Here is a 20,517-nt window from a genome sequence, read left to right on the forward strand (position 1 = left end):
TTTTGGATTAGTTTGGAATTTATTTTTGATTTATTGAAGGGATGGGGATTGTGACTGTACGTTTGTCCATAAACAAAAGAGACTAAGTATGAAAATGATACTGTACCAGTTGTACCAGTGGAGTTATTTTGCAAAAACTAAAAAAAATAATAAGAATAAAAATGTTTATGGAAAAGTTTCATATACAATGAATAAAATTAAATAAATAAAACAGGAGCAGATATTTTCTTTAATCATTTTTAATTAACTAGCTGTTTCTTAAAGTTCGTGGTCTTCCGGGTGGTAAAGCTCGCTCATCAGGCGGTAGATGTATGAGGGGGCGTGTCCTCCGATGTTAGAGATGAACAGTGTGATGAGCTCAGGGGGGACGTAATCAAAAACTGGGCAATGAACATTCACTTTTGACAGTATTTCCCCTGAAATAAAAAGAAAATTACTTTTTAAAATGTCTACTAAAGCTCCAGAGTAGTGATAAATTCAAAAGCTGAGAATAATTTGGGTTTATAATAATAATTTAGGTTAAGTGTTACCTTCAGTGAACGGCAGCACCTCATGTGGTGAGACAAACTTATGAAAGGTGTCCTCCTCGTTCGGAAACTGACGACAAAAACAGGTAATGTGGTGTAAACTGTGACTGAGGGAAAAACCAGGGGAATCAGAGAGAGTATTCATACCTGGGGGGAGAGTTTGAACATGGGAGCACAGACGATCAGAGGCGTAGAGTGGTGCTTTGCTGCCAGGGCCAGGGTGTGGGTCCCGTTAACGGCCCTCAGGCCCCCATTAGCAAGAACCGTCTGTGTCCCAATGATCACCTGCCAATAAAACCACCAGTTAACCTCTATGGCACATGTGTCAAACTCATGGCCCAGGGGCCAAATCTGGCCCTTTGGAGCATCTAATTCAGCCCGCGGGAGAAAATAAAAAAACTTTCATTGTGTAAATGAAAGTCAAAAATATTTGCAGGGGCTCACAGTTTTCCCACATGATTGGAGTCATTTTTAATGTTAAACAGTTAAAAATTAGTAATTTCCCTTAATTAAATAGAAATTGGTGATAAAATCTCGGAAATTTAAAGTGAAGATCCTGTTGGGACTGATATTTATCAGTTATTGCTTAGATAAGGTCGCTTTCCTACATATTTTGTATTTTATGTATACGAAGAAGTGCAAACTAGGGCAAAATAGTGTTGAAATTTCTCGTTTTCCTGCATAAAATCTGTGGCCCACTTGAGATCAAACTGGGTCGTATTTGGCCCCTTGAACTAAAATGAGTTCTATGGGAAGACAACTTTCATTTCTAAAATCTAAGGCACCTGTGTCAAACTCATGGCCTGGGGGCCAAATCCGGCCCTTTGGCGCATCTAATTTGGTCTGCAGGAGAAAGTGACAGAAAACTAAGTCATTGTGCAAATGAAACTCAATATTTACAGGGACTCACAGATTTCCTGCATGATTTTAAATGTTAAACATTTAAGATATATATATATATATATATATATATTCTTACAAAATCCTTAATTTTTTCTCAAATGATGACATAATATTTCCCTTAATTAATTAGAATTTGGTCACAAAATCTAGAAAATTTACAGTAAAGATCCTGTTGGGACTGATATCTATCACTTATTGCTTGGATATTGTCGGTTTCTACATATTTTGTATTTTATGCATCCGTAGAAATGCAAACTAGGGCACAGTAATGTTGAAATAACTTGTTTTTCCACAAAAAAAAAAAATCTGTGGCTCACTTGAGATCAAACTGCTCCACATTTGGCCCCTGAACTACAATTATTTCGGTAAGGAATCTTTTACCTTATTCACACGAGACATGACTGCAAATATGGCTGCATCGGTGATCACGGTTGTTTCGATGCCATCTTTTGAGAGACTGGTGGCCATCTCATGTCCCTAGTTAAAGATCAATGAGAGAAAGTGTGTTTTTTTGTAATGTTTTTTTAAACTTCTACACCTTTTTTTGAACGTAAAGTTTTGCTGTACCTGGCAGAAAGGAGCGCATTCTGCTACGATGACATGGAACTTGCGTTTGCGTGCAGCATCTTTGAGGAAGGCTTCGACGGTGCGGGAGCGGCCGATGGTCATGATGACCTCGTTGGAGTGGATGTGCTCCAGAGCCTGCATGGCTATGTTGTCAGTGGTTCCCTCTAGAACGAAAAGTCAACTTTTGGTTTCAGTGTGAGTGCGAGCATGTTTAAAGTGTGTTCAGACCAGTGCTTCTCAAAGTATGTGGCCTTAATGTCTTCATTTGAATCATTATTCCCCCAAAAAACATTAACTTTTAAACCCCTTTTTACCTACCTTTGGCCATTTTTGCCCCTTTTCAAAAAGTTCTGACACTTTTTTCAGACTTTAGCTTCCTTTTGCCAATAAATGTCCCTTTTTTGTCCATTTTTGCAAATACTTTTTGTACTTACCACTTTTCATTCAAAAAGGTTAACTTTTTTCTAATAAATAACACTTGTTTCCTTTTTTCCCTACATTTTGCCTCTTTTTGTTCCACATTTTTGCCCTTTTTCACTATTGTTTGCCATATTTTGCTCATTAAAACTACCCTTTGACATTACATGCCACCTGGTTCCTTTTTATTTGCCCATTTTTGGCCACTTGTGACAGTTTTTGGACCATTTAGTCACTTTACACTCATTTCTTGTCACATTTTGCCACTTTTGGACCATTTTTGGCCACCTGTTACCATTTCTGCCTCCACTCGCTCTAAAAAACAAAACAAAAAACATAGCAGACCGGACTGGCCCACTTGGGGTTGACGGCCCACCGGGACGATGCCCAGTATGTCAGACAGTTAGTCCACCCCTGGTGGGGCACGACAAACAGGAGCAAATTTTCAATTTCATGCCACCCCTCTAAAATTCCTTTCTCAGTTGACAAAATTACAAAATTAAACAAAATTAAACGCCGACACACAAAGAAAGTAATAATGAGAAGCCTAAAAATGTAGCAGAAATTTAAAAAAAGCATTAAATTATTACACTGCAATAGATATACAACTGGGAACAAAATGTAACATGGACCTAAGTGCAAAAATAATGACTGAGGTCAGTATGTGAAGTGGAACGGACCAATAAACAAACATTTAATGGCTGACTTAAAAAACTTTCGTTATATACGTTATCCTGTGTTTTTGACGACTGCACTTTTACATCTGTATTTTATGCAGGTGATTAGCTTAATTCAGTTTTTGAGTTTTGATTTATGTATGAAATATGTCACGGGATGTTACTTGTTCTCTGTTAGTTCATTTCATACATGCACTGAATTTCCTTTTTTGTTTTCTTAAGCTTTTTTGGGCACAGATTGCAAACAATGCTTCATTTTTACGTTTGTTTTTTTTATGCAGGTGATTAGCTTAATGTAGTTTTTGAATTTTAATTTACTATGAAATATGATGTTTCTTGTTTCCTGTTAGTTCAATACATTTGAAAACGTGTTATTTTTCAGGTGGGGCTTGAAAGTTCACCCTTATTCAAGGTGGGGAATACCCCCAAAATAGTTATAGAAGCACTGGTTTAGACACAGAGTAAATTTGGAGTTGTTTCCCCAGACATTGTGTGTGACTTACCGAGCTCAGTCAGTAACTCATTGATGGCTTCGATGACGTTGGCTTTAAGGGCTGTGAAATACTGTCTGAAGTTCTCCTCGCTGAGCCCTCCAGAGGTTAACAGTTTATGGAGAGACTCCTGCTGGTCGGCCTCTTCACTGCTACCCCGAGATCTGATGGAACGAACCAGATTTATTATTATTTATTACTATTGCTAAATAACTTCTATCGTTCCCAATAATAAAAGTGCAGGGCTGGGCTCAATTAGAATTGTAATTGCATTTATTTGTAAGTATGTTGCTGTTGCATGCATTGCTTAAAAAAATTATACTTTTTGTAGTGTTGACCTTTGACAGCATGTGTAGACAAAGTAAAATAAATAAATAAATAAAAAGTAAGTATGTTACTGTAGTATTGAGTTTAGAAAATTGACTTTGGAATTGTAACTGGTGTGAAAATTCTATAAAACGGTCATTTACAAATGTATTTAAATGCAAAACAGGGAAACCATGTTACAGTTCAATACACAAACAGTTAACAATTATTAAAATATGTCTCAGATCAAGTTTAGTTCTCTGTCAGTTCTCTTGAGGATCATTTTACCATTAAAGATATTTCATAAGGCGTATAATGACCCAAAAAGGCTCAGACGCCCACACCAAAAATATTAATAACAATATTTTAATTGATGAGGAGCCTAACCATGTAACCAAGAGATAAAAAAAAACAAATTAGATAGATAGATAATATTTTTTGTGTATTTTACAGCTGATTTAAGACATGGGTCCAACCCGTTATCATAAGAAATGCTAACAGAAAGCTAACAGAAGAGGAAAGTAATATTTTATGGGGTCTTTTATAAAAGGCTTAGTAATTGTGACTAATTGTAATTCAACTTCAGTAATTGAGAACGCATCTAAAATTGACTTTCAGAGGGAAAATAATAATTGGAATTGAAAAAAAAATGCCGATAATTGTAATCATAATTGAGTAGTAATTGAAGATGGATAACTAAAAACGTAATTGTAATTTCCAAATGTAATTGACCCCAACCCTGACTGCTGGCAAACGTTGGCTCGGCGTCTGATGATTAGTCTTCAGGTAATAAACTCATTTTTGAGCAAATATTTAGGAGCAAAAAAATTTTTTGAAACAAAGCTCCACCATTTAAATAGCTTAACAGAAACTCTTACAATGGGTAACAAAATTAAAAAAACAATAAAAAGAAATCATTATAATTAAATGATTGTGTAAACACTGTCTGATGGGTCTTTAAATTATTAATTAAATCCCAAAGATACAATACAAGTAGAGACACAATGCGCTTTATAAAGTAAAGTCAAGAAAGATTTCAAAATAAAATCTTTCTGATCGATGATTATCAATCATGTGTGTAGAAATTACACAATAATAATGTCATTGCTAAATCATTGATTATGCATGCTTAGCTTAATAAGAACCTCTGATTAAAAATGATGACTCATAGTTGGTCCAACCTGGCGTATTCCTCTCTGATGATCTTTAACACTCGTCTGATCATGTTACCGACTGTCGTCTCAGAAGGCTGAGCGGCGCTCATTCTCCGTCCCTCTTTTCGGATGACTTCCATCAGGTCTCCTAAAATACAGCAGGTTACAGATGAACCACATTATTTATACTGTACGCACGATTAGGCACCTAAGAAACATTGCTTTGTTCTAGTGTGAGTAGCTGTTTTCATCATTTAATAGTAGACCTAAGGGCAACTTACATCTGTAGTGTAAATAAATATGACTGACTGACTAGTGATGTGCTTTAGAGCTGGGCAATATATCATGATTCAAGATATATTGAGTTTTCTATTTTGGCTAGGGGTGTCCCGATACAATATCGGTATGGGACATCGGTCAGACATTAGCCTGAAAATGCTTTTTTTTTTTCAATCCCCCCTAATTCATTTTTCATTTATTTTATACAATTGTAGAATACTGTAGATATTATGTTGAAGGTTAAAATGTATGTAACCAATTGGTTAATAATAAATTGGTCAGTTTTTCTCATACCTACTGTTGCTGACTATTGTTCCCTGTTTGAGTAACATCACTTGATCAAGCCTTTTCTAACATTCCACACAACAAAATAAGTATTTATTTAAATAAATAAATTTTTTAAAAAATGAAAAAAATAAAAAAAAGTATGATTCATGCTGATACACAAGGCTGCAATATCAGTATCATATCAGAAACAAAAAAGTTTTATCGGGACAGCCTTAATTTTGGCGATATAGAAGATGACAATATCGCCTATATCAAGATATATCTTTTATTTTTCTTTACTTTTATTTATATAACCATACAGTATAAATCACATTTTACAAGTAATTAATATTATTCATAGAGTGCAGTCAAAAAGTGCCCTTTGCAATTTTTCAATATTTCAGAGATATATATTTGTATAGCTTAAGTATTAAAATACTTGTTTTAAACAAGCCACACTACAGAACTCACTCACACGTGCTGTCCTTTATAGGAGAAAATCCAAAAGTGGATCATGTTGTTAAGCTGTTTGTTAATAAATGTGTGTCATTTTTCTGGTCAGACTTTATTGAGATATAAATATCAAGAATAATATTGCATATCGCCATTTTGAGAAAAAATATTGAGATATGAGTTTTGGTCTATATCACCCAGCAATAATGTGCATTGTTTTTTGAAACTACAAATCATATATTGTTTCTAGTATTGTGGAACTCAAATTTCGTTTTTTAAACAAGGTAAATAGGCAAGTTAAGTTAAGTTAAAATCGCAATAATTGGTGTTATCGACTCGCAATATATATCGAATTGGGACAAAAGCACTTTAAAAAAAACAAGTTAATTTCTTTATCTTTGTCAATTTAGTCTTTTAAATTTGATAGGTACAAATAAAACGTGTTGTAAATCAAAGTGTTGTGGTTTTTTCTCAGTAATGATGAAGGCTGTGTACCTGCACTGCTCCACCGGACCTGGGCGGTGATCCGCCGGAGCAGAGCTGTGGTCTCCCGGGCGGTCTCCGCCGAGCCTCGCAGAGGTCCAGTACCGCTGCCTCCGCGCTTCAAGTCGGACAGAAACGCTTCAACTTTCTCCGTCAGGTCTGTTTCTCTGTACGGGCCCGGCATGGCTGCGGTGGACAAGAGAAGAGTCACAAACTAACTCCACTAACGCAGCGTATCTCTGCTACTAGACTACTTCCGGGTGACCGTGAACAAGCTGCCTTCTGATTGGTGGAGGACAATGTTGCCTCATGCTTACAGCTGGAGGTGATTTTGTGAAGATTTATCGTTTAATACTTTACTATTATTGTTGTCAGCGATTCCCAAAGTTCTTGATAGTGTTAAATAACTGAAAATACTAAAATATATCCTTGAATAACTTTAAAAGTACAAATAATTGAGAGAGTTAAGCGCCCCACTTCCAACAGTATCCTTTAGGGGGCGCCCCAGCCACTCTCGCTGATCTTGTACTATATTGTCTATGATCTTATACACAAGTCATACCAACAACTCATTTCCATGGTCCTTCTTTCATTTAGTAACCTTAAACCATTTTCCCACTGCACATGTACAGATTCTTTAAATTATTGTCTTTTTTTAATTTATTTTTTACAATATTGAAATTATTCCTGTCCATCTCAGTCCCGCTCAGAATGAGCTTTACAATGATCCTATCACTTCTTTTGTAATCTAAAATTATGGTAAATATGTTTTTTTTTTTAAAACATTTAAATTAATATTGAAAATGTAAAAAAAAAAAGTTTCAACTCTGCTTCAAATATTGTTCCCAGGTATTAAGTTAAAATACATTAAACATTGCCAAGGGAGAACATAGCCCACACAAATGTGGAACAATACATTGTGTATGTGCATTTCTAAATGGAAATATGGTTAATATGAAAAAATAAAGTAAAAAAAATATATATATACAGACACGACCAATGTAAATCCATCCAATATTTTATTGAATAAAAGCCCAACACAAATTTACAAAATGTATCAGTTAACATAAAAATATTTGACCGCGCACCAAGCGCATGTTCATTGTTTAAAAACGTATTCATAACAGATGCCCCAATTATTCCCCGTCGAATCTAATCTGAATGTCTGCATCCACCTACATGCTTTTGTAACCCGAGCCTCAACATATTTGTGACGACAAGAAACACACTGGTTGCGTCTCGGAGCGCTGTCGTCGTTGGTTTGGGGAAAACAAAATATCAAGTAAACCAGTGTAAAGAGCGAAAGCGACAAACTTGAAGGGAGAATTGTGGAAAAAACAGCTTTACAGTTCTTATTTAACCATCGATCCACTAAAGCAAATATGACTGAAATACATCATATATTCAGGAAAGGTTTTTTTTCTTATAATTTACATGTGATGTTTTAAATTATTTTGTAGTTTTTAGTTCTTGACAATTTTTGATTTAAAAAAAAAGAAGAGGAAAAACCATGCAAGAGTTCAAGAGTTCTTAGAAGTGACCTAAGAATATATGACTAGGGGGTTATTACTCTGACACCAGGACTAATAAAAAAATGACAGCAATGCATTGGAGTAGAAATGACAAAAAAAAAAGCAAACGACACATAAATTTAGCTACCATACATTAGAGCCAATTAAATGACTTAGAAGTGACGTGGTGGCCAATTGTTTCTTGAAAGTGATAAACCATGTTTTTAAACAGCCTTCATTTGCTCAAAGGGCACCAAGGATCAATATTGCTTAGTGTGGCAACAAAAAACGTGTAGAAAGAACAAAAGGGCAAAAGTCATTTTTCTGAGATGGCAAAAACATTCAAACTGACTTCAAACATCACGGCTCGACTGTTTGAAGGAACAAGCTCTTATTTAGTGAGGTGCAACATTTGGAACAGAGCAGAGAGAAATGTGTAGATCTCACAACCTTCCACTGTACGATGTTACATTACATTTCTCTCTACGGTGCTTTTTAATGTTTCAAACCACCAAGTAAGCAGGCCATTTATTTTTCAGAATCCTTGGTTCTCTCTCCCTCTTTTCCACAGCCCCACATGCTGTTGCTTTCTGAAACTAGTCCAAGGAGGTTGAATGTTGGGATGTGTTGGCTGACCAGCAGGCAGCGTTCCTGGAGATCCGGAGCCGCATGTTGGTCGTGGAGAAGGATGATGAAGGGAGAATCACATTTACTCAATCAGCTTCTTTGCTTTGAAGAAGCGCCGCAAGTAGAACACCTGCCATGTGGCAAGGCCGATGAGGCAACACATGGAGAATATACTGAAGTACAACACGCGTGTGTTGGTGGACTCTGTGGAACAAAAGACGAAGATTGATGAGCATCTAACACATTGTGTGCATGTCAACGTTGGAGTCAATTATAATTGTAAACACATAATTGATAAATAATTAGGAGCAATCCAACCTAATTGCTAATACTAAGCTAATGCTAGGTTAGTGCTAATGCTAACCTTACATTAATGCTAACGCTAGGCTAAGACTAATACTGAGCTAATGCTAGATTAATGCTAATGCAAGGCTGATACAAATGCTAGGCTAATGCTAACACTGAACTAATATTCTTAAGCTAATACCAGGTTAATGTTAATGCTAGGTTAGTGCTATTGTTAAGCTAATGCTGACACTCGGCTAATATCATTGTCAGGCTAATGCTAGGTTAGTGGTATAATTAGGCTAATGCTAGGTTATTGTTAATGCTATTGCTAGGCTAGTTCTAATGCTAGGTTAGTGCTAATGCTAACCTTACACTAACGTTAACGCTAGGCTAAGATTAATACTGAGCTAATGCTAGGTTATTGTTAATGCTATTGCTAGGCTAGTTCTAATACTAGGTTAATGCCAACATTAGGCTAATACTGATGCTAGGCTTATGTTAATGCTAGGTTACTGCTAACACTAGGATAGTATTAATGTTAGGCTAATGCTAACTGTAGACTAATATTAACATAAGACTAATACTAGGTCAGTGCTAATGCAAGGGTAATGCCAATACTAGATTAATATTAATCTAATATAATTGTTAGGTTAGTGCTAATGCTAGGTTTATGCTAGGCTTATGCTAACATTAAACTAATGCTAGACATATGCTAAGCTAATGCTAGGTTAATGCTAGTTAATACTAAGCTAATGCAGTGTGACGCGAGCCAACACCTGCATCCTCACTTGTATTTTCTTCAGGAAATGCAAATATTCTAGTTACAAATATGATGTAATTGGAAAAATATGTTGCTGTTGTAATCATAACTTAATTGTTATTGAGTTCAAATAATTGACTTTGTAATTGGCATTGGCTTTGTTATTTATTTCAGGCTCAATAATTGTGATTTATTGTAATTGACTTTCGGGAGAAAAATGCCTGTCACCGTAATTGTAATCCAGTTGAAATTAAACAAATAACTGAAAACATAATTGTAACTGAAAAATGTAATTGACCTAACGCTGGTGCATGGTCTGTGTTGCTTTACCGTTCGTGTCCCGCATTTCCTCTTCTCTCTTCTTCATGTAGGCAAAGTCATTGACAATGGACTCAGACAGGTCCTCCAGGCGCCTCAGCTCAACCTCAAGAGGCTTCAGCTTTTCCACCTTGGCAATCTGAAAGGACAAAAGATGAATGGTGGTGGTGTCACTTTTTTGTGGACAGAAAATTTTCATTATCATTTGAAAAATAAAAAAACATCAAAATGAGTGGAATGGACAGAACTCGAGGTTCAAACATCAACTTTTTCAGGGACTGGATGGAGGGACATTTCTCCAAAACAAGTCAAATAGTAGCATTTATTTGTCAACCAAAAAGTTATTTCTTTTCTGTACAAAAAAACAAAATATATTCTTTAAACATAAAGAAAATCCTTCAAACACTAAAATCAAGTATGTTCATGTATGTGTTTTGCACAAAAAACACTTTTTGCAAGTGATGTGTCTTTGCTCTAGGTCTTGTGTGTGCCAAGCTTTAATATTTGTAGATGTCCAAAATAGTGGGTTTAATTTATTTATCAAATAAAAAAAAATATATATATTTTTTTAATAATCGTTTTTTCTTGATTGTTAGTTTTGTAATCGTTGGGTGTAATAATCAAAATCGTAATCGAATTTCGATAAATTGAGCAGCCCTAGAGTGGACTGTTAGTTTGTGATATTAGTGATCACCTGCTGGCTTTCACAATTTACAACAATAACTACAAACATAACAAAAAGAACATCAAACTACAATATAAACAGAAGAGTTAATGGATAAATTAAGGAAAGATTGGTGGCCAATATATACAGAAAAAGACACCAAAATGGCATATGAGGCATTTTTTATGTACTCAGGGATAATAAAAAAAATGTCCAAACAATGTAGAAAAAAAATATTTAAAGGGGTAGAACTAGATAAGATTATACTTCTTCCTACTCCCTAATGTTAATTTATTTAATTTTATTTGTCATTACATGATCAAAATAAAATCAATCAAATGAAGAACTGAAATGTACTGACTGGGAAGCCTCTTTAAAACAATATATCAGCAGCTTTCTATCTTAGAACACACATATACCAGCATGTTCTAACTACACAAGGACACGTGGCCAATGAGAACGCTGCCATTTATCTGCTGTGAACGCAACAGCTGCATCAGAAATATGATCATACATGTCAAGGCCAGTTAACCTAAACCCAGATAGCTCGGTGATTAATCCCTCAAAAAGTAAAAAAAACAAACTGTACATCAACTCTATTTTTTCATTTGATTGGTATTATTTTTCCAACTGTGCTTCAGGCTGGGTTAAATGAGGAGACAAACTCACAGCAAACAGGTTCAGAGAGTCCAGTACTCACTTGATCTTAAAATCTAAACTTGGGTTGAAATCATTATCTAAAACAGAAAAACAACAAAGAGAACTAAACTCCCACCCCCCCAAAAAATAATGAATAAATGATGACTATCCAGCCTACGGGAATAAGAGGGTTTTATTTTTTCACATTTACTTAAAATCTAACAGTCAAAACACATTGATTTATTTTAAACCAAGATAATATCCATTTGATTACAAAAGAAAAACCCTAGGGCCATCTGCTGCTGCCCTCTTGATTTTTCTCTGTACAAATGTTCAACTGAACAGCAACAAAATATTTGTGCAAAATTGAAGCGAAAAGTGACTTTGAACCATGTAACTAGGGCCGGGACAACGTGTCAATGCAAAATATGTGCGCCGATGCGTCGTCCAACCAAAGATGGGCGGCGCCGGAGAATAACTAACGCCAGTGGCTCCTCAGAGTTTCAAAAGTTCAAGGCAGTGAAGACACGCACTCGTTCGTCAAAGATAGCTGTTCCCCGTAACCCTCGTCCTTTATCCCGGGTGTGACCGGACGGCAGCAACAACACACCCACACATTTTTATTGAATGCTACCTCTGAATGCATTATTTTGTACTTTAATATTCTCACTTTAACTTCATTTTGGAATTTTGAGTAGAAGAGCAATGAACATATATTGCAATGTTCAGGAATTCATGTTTTTTTTTTTCTTTCATTTTAGATATGTAAATCAACATGTATAAATTACTTTTAGTTAATTAATGGGGAGAATCAATAATCAAATTGGAAAAATTAATCGTAAGATTAATCGATGCATTGAAAAAATAATCGCTAGATTGATCGTTTAAAAAAAAAATCGTTTATCCCAGCCCTACATGAAACTCAATGGTTTCCATAACCAGCATGAGCACATTCATTCTACAGAGAACTCTTAGGACGTATGCTGATGACATTCTTTAAGGGAAAAAAACAAAAAACACTTCAAAAAAGAAATGGATAACACTTCGACAAGAGTTCGACATTTTAATGTCATCGTATTTAATTTAGACAATATTAACATCTTGCATCACTTTTGATTTACACTTTAAAGCTCTTGATACAGGGTTGATTTTAGTAAATGGGAAGTTATGATTAGGGATGGGCGATATGGACTAAAAAAATGATCCCGATAATTTCTGGTATTTATCACGATAAATAAAAAACTATAAATAAATAAAACAATTCCCAACTTAAAGTGTAAACAGGTTCCTTACAAACACAAATACATTTGAATACATCAATACAATAGCTGCCGACTCAAAGAGGTCACAGAGGCTTTGCTGCGGAGCTCCTGTAAACAGCATTTCGCACCAGAGAATAATAATTTGACAACATACAGGGGCAGTTTTGGCCTGTGGAACAAGGTTTTTATGGGCATTCTTGGCTGTATTGAGGGACAAATGGCCAGTGGCCCTCGCTAATTTCCGACATGGGAATTTATCGTTTATATCGTGGGATGACATAATATTACCGGTGAGAATATTTTTGACGATAAATCATAAACGATAAAATAATAAAAATTCCTAGTTGTGATGACTACAAAAAAATCAAACTTAACATACAGGTTTTATTTTCTTTTCGCTGCTGACTCAAAGAGCTAATAAACTGATATTTTATAGAATATATCAGTTCATGCAGATCACTCCATTAGTGTTATTGTATGTAATTAATTTATTTCCTCACTTAAAATTAAATTATTTTCTAAAAAAAAAAAGCACATGAAAAGCACAAATAACTCCATTAGTGTATTTACTATTGATGAATCTTGTTTCATTCATCTTCTGAATTACATTAAGTTATGGTTAATAAATAACTCTCTGATTTCCTAAAATTAAACCAGATCAAGCTGATGATTTAATCATTCAGTATATTTAGCTGTAATAATCTCAATAGTTACATTAGTCTATGGGACCACAAGTTTGGACGGATGCATAGTGACAATAATATTATGCTAACATTTATTTCATGCAACGTGTGACATGTTTAGCTTTTATCCTTTCATACAAGTGTTAAATCTGAATCGGTGGCTCTCTGTGGCTTTATGACAGTAAGACGTGTTCTTTTTATTTGGTCTATTCCTTATATGGAGTGGTTAGCGTAGCTCTTAGCCCAGTGTGTCGTGTGTTAGCTTAGCATAGTTAGCTTTAGTTGAGTTTCCAGTTCATAATCGTTGCTACGGGTTCATCTCTGTCCCCGTGTTTGTGGAACTTTGGGTGGACATGACGGAGGAACTTTAATGACATATTCTTACCGGTCAGAATATTTTTGACGATAAATCATAAACGATAAAATATCGCACATTCCTAGTTGTGTGATATAAAAAAAAAAAACTTAACATACAGGTTTTATTTTCATTTAAACCATAAGAAGAACATATTTAGGACAGTCACATCCCAAATAACACTATCACTTAAAATGCAGGATTAAGAATAATTAACAAAACTTTTAAAAATAAAAGAATAAAATAACAGCACTAACCTCCTCGTAGTTTTTGGCCTCAACACCATGCTTCATATCGAGATTAACAAGCTGGTCAGGCACTCTTCCAGTTCCTGATTGAAAAGACAAATGTTTAGAATCACATTTACCTTAAAAAAAAAAATCAACAAAACAACAACAACAGCTAATAAAAAATATTGACTTAACTAAGTAATATTCCAGACTAGCTTAAATACACTTACCCATGGGTGATTTGCTTTCAAAGCAAACCTCAAACATGTCATAGTCCTCTGTGGTGAAAGCAAACTTTCCTTTAGTTGCATCTTCCTTGGAGTAAAGAGTGTGGCTCGACGAGTCTGTGATCTGCATGATTAAATAGATTATACGAGACTCATAAAAATTCATTATGTATGCAAAATGGCAAACAGTGACCCAAAATGATCTCAAATGAACCTTTCAAAATAAATCAGAGGTAAACTAAAAAAAAAATCTTCAAAAGCAAGATTTTTAACGAAAATATGTGCACAACCACTTTAATAGCACATTGGTCCTGAATGACTGCAACAAGAAAAAAATAATTAATTTATTAGAATCAATTTTCCTTTGAATGGCCAGACAATGTATCAAATAATCATATTATTCATCTTTTAATGTCTTTTATACTGTGTAATGCAGTGCTGCTAGCTACATTTTCAGTGTAAGTATTAACATTTTTAATACTGCAGCAAGTTTTTACTATTTACTAAGAGTGTGGCGGTATCTCGCAATATTTTTCACACAATCGATTAGCGATATATATTTTTTAATTTTTTTAGGATTTAAGATTTTTGTTTACAGAAATCATTATTGCAGATACTTATTCATTTACATTGGTATGTTAACACTTACTTACAGCAATGTTGCAGTAAAATAGTATCACTGTTCATAGGACACTTTCAATTTATTGTCTTTCAGAGGTAGAAAATTGTAAAATTGTATTTTTTCACTTAATCTTTTTTTTCTTGTTATGTCAGATTATCGTAGATTGATTTCTGACCAATATATCGATAATCACAGTATCGTCATATCGTGAGCTGTGTATCGCCTATCGTATGGTACCCAGAGGTTCCCACAACTATTTACAGCATTAGTTCTCTGAGAACCTGTTCCATCATGAAGAAAAATTGTGACCAACATCCTTCCCTAAATTAATTAAAAGTTTAAAGGAATTGAGTCACGAATCAAATCAAACCCGTGGGAATCAAATTGAATCCTTAGCTTAATTTGGAAAAGCGGTTTTTAATTTATTAGTATTGGTTAAAAAAAAAACTCTAGGAGTCATGTATTTGACACTGGCGGTTTAAGTTTTACATTATCGTTATTTTCTCAGTATTTGAATAATATGCCTGTCCTGTTGCATATATGACAACTTTAATTGTGAAAAATAATTCTTATGAGATTGTCATTTACAAACAATTATGGCACAGGTTTTTTTTTTTTTTTTTTTTAAGCAGAACCTTTGAAAACAGGCCAGCATTTGTCAAAAAGTATATTTTAAATATTTAAATTGCATCTGTAGTTACTTTTAAGAGGTCACAGCAGGAAAAGCACTGCTGAGCCCGTCCATACAGTAAGTACAGACCACCATTAGGGGGCGCACTTAAACTTTAAAATTCTAATAAAAACCATCGACTGTTGGATATAAATTCAAAAAGTAACATCAACGCTTAAACAGGAGTAGTAGTTGAGCGGAGCTTATGTTTGACACACATGTTCACCTGTTATTAATGACATGTGAACGGCTAATGTGTCGCTAGCTTAATGAAAAGCCGTCAGTGCGGACGTTAAGACTGACGTGTAACAGCGACGGTGCTGCACAGACGCTGTCATTGATAAACACTAAACATTAATCAGTGACAACGTAACTTTGCCTTTAATGTAAAGTAACAATTCTGTCAGTAGCGTAAGCACACAAAAATGAGTAGAAATTGGTTTTAAAAATGTGTAGACGTACCCCAATGTTAGCTAGCTAAGTAGCATTAGCAGATACAACCAGGAAGAGTACAGCGGCCTAGCCTAGCTAACAGGCTACTCCAATGTGTCCCACGCTTTACCGACAGTCTCACACAAATACTATAATATATGGAATTTATTTGGTAGTTCACTCTGAACATAAGCTAGTTAGCTGTGAAGCATTTAGCCGCAGGTCTGTGCTCACCTTCAGGTTAGTTTTGGTGTTTGCCTGTTCGCTAATTTCATATTCTCCCGTCACAAGAACGTCTTTGTGGACCTCTTCCCGCAAACATTTCCTAGAGTTCACCGGCAAGAAGAACGAAATAGAAAACACCGATTCAAAGAGAACCGGTAGCAACAGTAGTACAGCGACCCGAGCCATGGCTGCCATCAACCGACCAACCAGGCAGTGCCACCAGCCGACAGGTTTAACACCGACACCGGTGCTGAAAGCAGCTCATTCCGGCTCATGGTGTAGCGCAGCGCCGCCTCTGGGCCGGAGGGGAAACTGCAGCACTGCGTCATATTAAAGGCCAGTGTGAGGATATAACATTTGTCTTATATATACAGCCATAAAAGATTTTATAATGTCAGAGAGGCAAAAAGGTCCAAATACTTCGAAAACATAGACGCAAGGGGAAAAAGGCCCAAAGGAAAGAGAAAAGCAAATACAATATACACAAAGCAAACAAAAAGATTAAAATAGCACAATGCAAATAGCCAAAAAGGCACTTAATGCAAACATAAGATAATTATAATATAAATTATAATCATGAGACTTTTTAAAAAAAAAAATATTATTATTACAGATAACAGAATTATTCATAAGACAGGTTACAGAGAGCATACACAAGCAGTCTGTTTATTAAATCAGAATTGAGCTGTAGACACACAGTTATATTCAGAGCTAAAAACAGAATGTTTCCAGAACATTTACAAAAGTTGTTTGTTTTTATTTCAGAGGATGGGACCCACTTTTTTTCAGAATTCCACCAACTAAATTTAGTTTTTCAAAAATAGCTGTTGAAAACACATCTTATTTATTTTTAATGTAATAAATCCATATATTTTCCTGTGCAACATGCATTTCACAGCATGCCTGTCAAAAGAAAAGTTCAATATGAGTGACATTAAGTATTTATTTATTTTTGACCAGCTTTCCGCGACCCACCCAGTACAGGTCCACGACCCACCAGTTGAGAATCGCTGGTTTAACGCATTCATCAATACACTGCAGTTCGTAGACGGCAGTTTAATGTCATATGGTGAATTGGCCCTCGTCAGTTTCGTTAGATTTGATTTATTAGCAAACCTTTGACTTTTATAACCATTTTGCATTCTGAGTTTATTTTCAAAATTTTGACTTTAATGTCATCTTTTTGACTTTAAACACAACATTATATTTCAACTTTATTCTCGACATGCAGGAGAACAGTGTCAAGTATGGAAGAAAAGTAAAAAAGTAAATGTGTCGCTGCAACAGTTAAAAGTTCATTACACATCTGACATCGTAACACAGTTAGCCTTTTACACAACATACACACCTTCGACAAAGCTTCACAGTGTTAGGAATGTACAAACGTTTAGATTGTGCAATGTATGGGGTGTTGATTGTAAAGTTGAGCTTGCTTAAATAAACAGCAACGTTTTACAACATTTAGCAACAAACCATGTTATATATAATGTAAATATTAAATCTAAATGTTAAATCTAAATCTCAAATCTAATTGTTAAATTATAAATCTAAATGTTAAATCTAAATCTAAATGTTAAATGTAAATATTAAATCTAAATCTAAATGTTAAATCTAAATGCTAAATGTAAATATTAAATCTAAATCTAAATGTTAAATGTAAATAGTAAATCTCAAAAAGTAAATCTAAATGTTACGGGTGAAACTAAATATTTAGCTAATATGCTTATATTTACATTCAACATTGACATATTTTTACGAGAAAAGAACAAATTTCACAAATATTGCTATGAATCTGGTCAAAAGTAAATTCATGCATTTTTAAACGCAGTCTTTTGCTAAATGTTGCAAAAAGTTTTTATTAGCATGAGCAACTTACCAGTAAAAAAAAAAAAAAAAACCCCATGAAGTAAATCTGGAAACTCTGGAATCCATCATCAGGTCTGAATCAACGACCTTACAGAGTGATGCAAATCTTTGAAACACAAATCATGAAACACTTAATAAACACTGGTAAACTTTACATAAATGATAAAATCCCTTTGGAAATCAAAACATACAGTATGTTAATTCTTTCTATTTTTTTTTTTTATTTTTTTTAACACAAGTTAATGCCACCTCTAACGTCCCCACCACACCCTATACCTTTAGATATCTCAGTGGCATCGAGTACAACGACAGTGCTTCTGTGTGGGACAGTGTGTACACAGGTGTGTGTATTTGAGCTTCAGATTGTTTGCACATGTAGATGTTACACAATTTTGAAAGAGTGGGAAGTAGAGTACAAAAGGTGACAGTTTTCAAATGAACAATATTGACCAGAATGAAGTTCATCAATTGATTTTTTCCCATGTGTAAATAAAATAGATACATATTTTATTTATTTATTTTAAAAAAGAGATTATAGCTCATGGTTTTAGAAAGATACACAACAGCTGTGACTACTGTCTACACTCTGCTTTGTATTTGGGATATTTAGGATTTATTTTAAATATTTGAGTACTTATTGAGGCAAAAAAGTTTATTTCATTTAGGTATGAATTAATGAGCAACATTTATTTAATACAGTGGCTCCAGGCTTTTTTTGGGTTGTGACCCCATTTTGAAGTCACAAATTTCTGGTGAACCCAGAGATGTTTTTTTTTAGCATTTGATTTTGATTGTTTGTGATATTGTGTTATGAGTAGCAAAAATTAGAGCACAAGGGACTGTATTTTTAAAAAAAATTAGAACAAGATTTACATTTGAGAAAGTTAAAGTATATGTATAGAAGTACAGTTGTTTGAGATTGTGTGGTGGTTTAATTTGAAAAATATACCGTTAATCAGTAATTTAATTCTTTTTACCAATTACTAGACATTTCAGGTGACTCCATTTGAATTCCGAGCAACCCCACATGGGTCACAAACTCAAGGTTGAAAAACACTGATTTAGTTGGAAAAAAAAGGTAAAATAAGCTTATATAACATATATACTATCATTTCTGTATTTTATACTGTTCAACTTTTCAGTCTGAGCCCATGCAACAAATCTACATTTTAGAAAAATGTAAATACTTTTACATGTGGGAACAGGAATGACTTTGTCCACTACTAAATGTTGTATCATGTTTTCAGTATGTGTGTATATATTGACAGTTTTTCACCCGATACATGTTAATCTAATTTCCTAATTGTGGTTCATACTTCTTTGAGAGAGACGCCTCTTAGGGAGTAACTAACTTAACCATAATATAGTTTAAAAAGTTGGAACCATTAGTTTAAACTGGCAAAGAATGGGCATGACAATGTGGTTAAATTGGCAAAAATAAACATGAATATTGGGTCAACATATGCGACAATAAGTGAGAAAAGTGGTGGAAAGGGTTTATAAGTGTCAAAAATGTCTTGAATGTGGGAAAAAAAAGTGCAGAAAATGCATTGAAGTGACAGAAATGGGAGTAATGTAGCAAAAATTAATTAAAAGGAGCAAAAACATGGCAAGAAAAAGTGATAAAAATAGGTTAACATATGGCAAGTTGGGTGTAGTTGCAGAAAAAGGGTAAAACAAAGCAAAAATGGGCTCAAATTGTTGAAACAATGTTTTTAGTTTCTTAAAGGCATCTAGTGACCCAATCCCAGGGTCTCGCGACCCCAAATGGGGTCCTGACCCAAAGGTTTAGAACCCCTGCTCTACACTAGAGGTTGATTTTGAGACTATTATATATGTAGTATCTGGTGAGAGGACTTGTCCAAACCTGTCCGTTAAAGGCAATGAACTAAACAATAAATCAATAAGGGATCTTATAAAATACAGTTGGATTTATTATTATTTTATCACTGCTTGAAAAATGAAAAAGTAAATCCAGGTTATTAAACATTTCATGGGCAGTATTTAAAAATACCAACAAAAAAAACCCCACATCATTTTTGCCAGCAGCTCAGTTTGTAAAGGACAGATCTGTCCAGTTTCCAGGGAGACATCCTCGTTACTGATCCCAGGAGAGGAGCTGAGGCCAGGCTGCAGTGAGGGTGTCTGCTGGTGCTGCTGGTAGCAGGTGAACAGTGATAATCAGAGAGTCCCCTCCTGTATTGTAGTTTAGTCAGTCACATAACCGCTAAGAATAGCACACCACACTCTCCTGAATTCACGCTGCTGTAAAACTAAAGGTAACTGCGGTCACTTAAGTGCCATTTATCGTTAGTTTTATGCTGTTTGTGACTGCTTTTCACTGCCTTTGATTGTGTTGTACAACTAGCACACAATGTAAAGACACTATTGGAAAATACTGTATGGATGAAATTTATGAAAACATAAATACATTAAATGTATCTTCTGGAACAAGCACAAGTATATAAGGGAAACAATTATAAACAGGTGTGTATATGCTGTATGTGTATGCTTGAACAGATTAAGGTATAGTGGAACACATGAATTGTACAATTATATAAATCAATGCATTATGTCTACTTTTATAGTGTAAATAGGTGTATACAGTATTATA

At 34.7% G+C, this 20,517-nt stretch overlaps 2 protein-coding genes across 2 annotated transcripts; both read right to left on the bottom strand.

Annotated features, from left to right (window-relative positions):
* Positions 1-223: 223 nt before the first annotated feature.
* eif2b2 (eukaryotic translation initiation factor 2B, subunit 2 beta) lies at positions 224-6,788 on the bottom strand. The gene is made up of 8 exons (XM_028439754.1): positions 6,537-6,788; positions 5,070-5,190; positions 3,595-3,746; positions 1,998-2,161; positions 1,812-1,907; positions 675-812; positions 531-597; positions 224-416 (listed from the first exon to the last, which is right to left on the bottom strand). The coding sequence occupies exons 1-8, from the start codon at positions 6,706-6,708 to the stop codon at positions 259-261; spliced, it is 1,068 nt and encodes a 355-aa protein (XP_028295555.1). The 5' UTR covers positions 6,709-6,788; the 3' UTR covers positions 224-258.
* Positions 6,789-7,526: 738 nt separating this feature from the next.
* On the bottom strand, positions 7,527-16,301 carry tmed10 (transmembrane p24 trafficking protein 10). The gene is made up of 5 exons (XM_028440284.1): positions 16,047-16,301; positions 14,092-14,212; positions 13,889-13,962; positions 10,041-10,167; positions 7,527-8,866 (listed from the first exon to the last, which is right to left on the bottom strand). The coding sequence occupies exons 1-5, from the start codon at positions 16,230-16,232 to the stop codon at positions 8,745-8,747; spliced, it is 630 nt and encodes a 209-aa protein (XP_028296085.1). The 5' UTR covers positions 16,233-16,301; the 3' UTR covers positions 7,527-8,744.
* Positions 16,302-20,517: the final 4,216 nt, after the last annotated feature.

This window comes from Gouania willdenowi, chromosome 24 (assembly GCF_900634775.1).
Source record: "Gouania willdenowi chromosome 24, fGouWil2.1, whole genome shotgun sequence".
Taxonomy (NCBI): Eukaryota; Metazoa; Chordata; class Actinopteri; order Blenniiformes; family Gobiesocidae; genus Gouania; species Gouania willdenowi.

Coding starts and splice junctions, on each gene's coding strand:
- eif2b2 (XM_028439754.1), bottom strand. CDS start 6,708: ATGCCGGGCCCGTACAGAGAAACAGACCTGACGGAGAAAGTTGAAGCG. Junction 2,162..3,594: donor TGAGTTACTGACTGAGCTCG/GTAAGTCACACA, acceptor TTTTCGTTCTAG/AGGGAACCACTGACAACATA. Junction 417..530: donor GGTGCTGCCGTTCACTGAAG/GTAACACTTAAC, acceptor TTTTTATTTCAG/GGGAAATACTGTCAAAAGTG.
- tmed10 (XM_028440284.1), bottom strand. CDS start 16,232: ATGGCAGCCATGGCTCGGGTCGCTGTACTACTGTTGCTACCGGTTCTC. Junction 10,168..13,888: donor AGGCCAAAAACTACGAGGAG/GTTAGTGCTGTT, acceptor TTGTCCTTTCAG/ATTGCCAAGGTGGAAAAGCT. Junction 8,867..10,040: donor GGAAATGCGGGACACGAACG/GTAAAGCAACAC, acceptor TTTGTTCCACAG/AGTCCACCAACACACGCGTG.